General features: G+C 58.3%; 1 protein-coding gene across 7 annotated transcripts in view; it reads left to right on the top strand.

The window, feature by feature from the left end:
* Nucleotides 1-4030, top strand: part of VEGFA (vascular endothelial growth factor A) — a 14159-nt gene that overhangs the window by 5832 nt on the left and 4297 nt on the right. For all 7 annotated transcript variants that reach the window (XM_010863112.1, XM_010863107.1, XM_010863106.1 and 4 more), the window contains exons 3-5: nucleotides 873-1069; nucleotides 1880-1956; nucleotides 2301-2330. In XM_010863112.1, the coding sequence (XP_010861414.1) occupies nucleotides 873-1069; nucleotides 1880-1956; nucleotides 2301-2330 (304 nt within the window). The remainder of the gene's footprint in view (nucleotides 1-872; nucleotides 1070-1879; nucleotides 1957-2300; nucleotides 2331-4030) is intronic.

Here is a 4030-nt window from a genome sequence, read left to right as displayed (position 1 = left end):
TCCTGGGTGGGGTTATCGGTGGCTGGCAGGGCCAGCGCAGTGTGCCCGCCCACAGCCACCTGCTGATTCCAGGCGGACCCAGCCCCTGGGCCGATGCCCACTGCCTCCTCAGCCCGTATCTGGGGAGGGGGTCTGGCAGGTGGCAAAGTGCCCCCCAAGGCTGCCCTTCTGTTTCACAGGACATTGGCTTGGGGAGGCTTTGATGTTCAGAGCCAACTTTAACTGTGTGACTTAATGGCAGTGTGGCCTTGGAGCCAGTTACTCAGCCTCTCTAAGCCTCTAGTTCCCCATTTGTAAAGCCAGGGGGAGGGTGGGTCCTACCAGAACCTTGCAGTACCGTGGGGGGAGAATTGTCTGGGATAACATCACGGACTCCTGTACACAGCACCAGAGCACACAAGAAGTGCTCTTTGAGTGGCTGTCAGCTAATGGTGCGGTGGCTGCTGCGGGGAGGTGGGAGGGAAATGGAGAGCAAGCAGGTTTGCCAAGCTGGCTGTCCTTTCACGGGAAGCTTAGAGACCCCCAGCAGATATACACATACTCAGACTGCCCTCTGGCCTCACAGTTGACCTAGGAATTGGCTTGGCTGTCATGGTGAGGCAAGGGGACCAGATATGGCAGGGTGACTCCCTTGGGATCTGACAACACCATGTAATCTTTAGAATAAACACAGGTCTTCATCAGTGTTGGCGGTGGAAAGCTAGGGAAGGCCTTCAACCACGGCCCGAGACACTTAAGTTATGTTTGGAAGGCCTTTCCCGTGGTGGTTACCTCTCACAGAAAGGAGAGGCCTTGCAGAGCTGGGTGGAGAGAGGGGCCAGCCGTCTCTTCTGTGACCTGCTGGGCTCACGTGTCACCCCCTTCCCACACAGTGGTGAAGTTCATGGATGTCTACCAGCGCAGCTTCTGCCGTCCCATCGAGACCCTGGTGGACATCTTCCAGGAGTACCCAGATGAGATTGAGTTCATTTTCAAGCCGTCCTGTGTGCCCCTGATGCGGTGCGGGGGCTGCTGTAATGACGAAAGTCTGGAGTGTGTGCCCACTGAGGAGTTCAACATCACCATGCAGGTGGGCATCGGCAGGGAGCTGGGGTGGGGCCGGGGGTGGGCCCTCAGGCTTTGGCCACAGGTGTTCCCCAGCCCTTTCCTGGCAGCTCTTAAAGGGAGGAGCTAGGCTTGCCTTGCCCAGCTCCTGCCGCGGAGTCAGTCAAGGGGAGATGCGGGCGTCTGACCCTCTTTGGAGAAAAAGATGCTTGCCTTTCTGAGCCCAGGTTTCCAACAACCCCTGATCACTTCCTCCTCCTTCTTGACCTCTGCCCGCTGGGCTCAGGAGAGGGCTGACACCTGTGACAGGAGCCCCTCCCTTCCTCTCTTGGAGGGAGACAGCCCTGCCTCCCTGGGGCTCTGTTTGGGAAGCTGGATGAGTCTGGTCTGTGGGGAGTTTAAAAAGCCAGTCCTTTGCTGCTGCCTGGTCACAGGGCGTGTCTCAGCCTGGATGGGGCTGGAGGGAGCTCTGAGACCCCAGGGAGGAGTGGGTGGCTCTTGGGTGGCTCCTGGGGGTTGGGTGAGGCCTGGAGGGGATAACAGGAGGGGAGGGAGGGGGAGAGGCAAGAACCCAGGACCTGAATTCCCAGCCTGGCCAACCCTGCAGACATGTCTGCCCTCAAGAGAAGCAGGGGCTCCTTGAGGTCAGCAGGGTGGGAGGAGTTGGAGTGGGCCTGAGGCTCTTTCTGATAGAGCCCTTGGTCCCCCACACTTCTACCACCCTTTTCTGCTCTGTAGAACCCCTGGGTGCTAAGTGGCAGGAGCCATGGGGTTTCCCACCTGGGTATGGCTGGCTGGGTCACTAACCTCTGTGATCTGCTTCCTTTCCCTTCAGATTATGCGGATCAAACCTCACCAAAGCCAGCACATAGGAGAGATGAGCTTCCTACAGCATAACAAATGTGAATGCAGGTGAGGATGGAGTCTTGGAGTCATTCATTCAGTGAACAGCTTCAGGGGGCTTGCTCTGGACCAGAGTTAAGCGTGTTCCAGAGTTAAGCATGTTAGCTCATTTTCACCCTCCAGCTGTATAACTGGGCATTTAGGTTTTATTTTAATGTGCCTCAGTTTCCACATCTGTGAAATGGGCACAATAATAGTATTACATACTGCCTAGCATTGTTACAAGGATTAAGTGAGTTGTTATATGTCAAGAGATTAAAACTGTACTGATGTATCATAAATACTGTTATTGTTATTATCACCGTCTGAACGCCTCTCTGTTTTGTTCTTTTCTCTTTCTCTACCTACTGCAGACCAAAGAAAGATAAAGCAAGGCAAGAAAAGTAAGTGGCCACGATTTTCGCCCTTCTCCCTCTCCATGACCAATTGTCTTGGTTTGGGGCTCTTGGCTTCCTCTCTCAGGGGGTGGGGGTCTGACGGGGGGTCAGTTGGGTCTGAGAGTTGGTTTCACGGGGCCTCGTGGTAGCAGCAGTGGGATGGAGCAAGCCCTAGGATGACAGCTCTAGAATGACTGACAAAATGCGGCCTGGTGCCTGGAGCTTCCTTTGGAAGAGACGATGCGTCTCCGGGCCATTCCTGGCCGGGATTTGCGTGTGGGGCCAGCGTGGACGCTGGCTCCTGGGCCTGCTCTAGCCTCCCATCACCCATGGCAGGGAGAGGGAGTGGGTGGCAGGGAGGCCAGCTTTTGTGTGTTAGAGGAAGTGGCCTCTTTCAGTGGCTGCAGCGGTGGTGCAGTTGGACTGGGGGGCCAGCTGGGGTGTTTTCTTGATTTGTGCCCTCCTGTGGGAGTGAGACAGGCCAGAGCCGCTCAGCCCCGTTGGCCAGGGAGAAAGAGGTGAATGTTGGCTATCTTCTGAGGCTTCCCGTTGCTCAGTGTGGAGGGTCAGGTCAGGGTAGAGCAGGTGGGAAGAGGTCTGGGGGCCATGAGCCTTCAGGATAGGGTGAGCAGCTGGCACGGGAGAGAGCCTGCAGGGGAAGAGACTGAGAGAGAGTACCTCCACCCTCCTCCCACCCACCATCCCATCTGCCCCCCAACGCTCTGGTGACACTGAAGCCCCAGTGGCCTCGACCCCTTGCCTCTTCCCTAAGCCCCCAGCTCCCAGTATTGCTGTGGCTATAGAGCAGTGAGTGGGGAGAGCAGGTGCGCAGAGAGAATGTGCGAGTGAGTGCAGACCCTCCTCTTCCAGTATTTTCTCCCTCTCCTCCATCCCTTCCCCCCTCACTCTCCCCTGTGGCTGTCCTCCTGAGGGGTATTCTTGGTGGGGGTGTGGGGGGGGCGGTGTGGGCAGTTGTAGAGAGTGCTGGTTCCCTTGAGGGGGACAGGCTTCAGCCTGCCCCCCCACCCTGCCTGCCCATTCCCCAAATCCCTGCCTTGCCCACAGGGAGAGTAGGGGGCTCGCCTGGGCCCGGAAGAGAGTCTGGTGAGATGGTGTAGCAGGCTTTGACAGGCTGGGGAGAGGACCTGCTGCCAAGTGCCGCCCAGGCCCCTCCTCCCCACGCCTCCCTAACTCCCACCCCACCCTGCCGCCTGCCCGGGGCTCCCAGGGCACCCAGCCCCGCCTCTCGGCCCAGGTTATGGCTGGGCTAGCTGGTGCCTTTCATGTGCCGCCCTTGGTTTTGTGCCAGCTCCAAGATAGCTGCTCCCCCACAACCGGGGTTTACAGAGGCAGGGCCCCTTGGAGGGACCCCTCGCTGTTGTACTTGGATGTGAAGGCAGAAGGTGCCTGGAGCCCACGCCTGCACACACCCTCCCTTGCCCCTCATCCAGTCAGGTCTCTGATTTCCTCCCCAAATCCTGGCCTGCCTTCCAGAGCCCCTGACCTTCAGGGTCAGACCTATACAGGGCTGCTGGGCACAGAGCTGGCTCTCTAAGCTTTGTCCGCCACCCCAGCCTGGGACCAGGAGACACCACAAGTGTGGAGGCCTGTAGGTCCAGTGTTCTCCGCCCAGCCTCTGGTTCCCACTCACAGCCTTGCTCAGGTGTGGCTAAAGTGGGTGAACCCACCGCCCCCCCCCCGCCCCC

Source organism: Bison bison, unplaced genomic scaffold (assembly GCF_000754665.1).
Source record: "Bison bison bison isolate TAMUID 2011002044 unplaced genomic scaffold, Bison_UMD1.0 scf7180017864487, whole genome shotgun sequence".
NCBI classification, from domain to species: Eukaryota; Metazoa; Chordata; class Mammalia; order Artiodactyla; family Bovidae; genus Bison; species Bison bison.
This window is presented reverse-complemented; position numbering and strand designations above follow the sequence as displayed.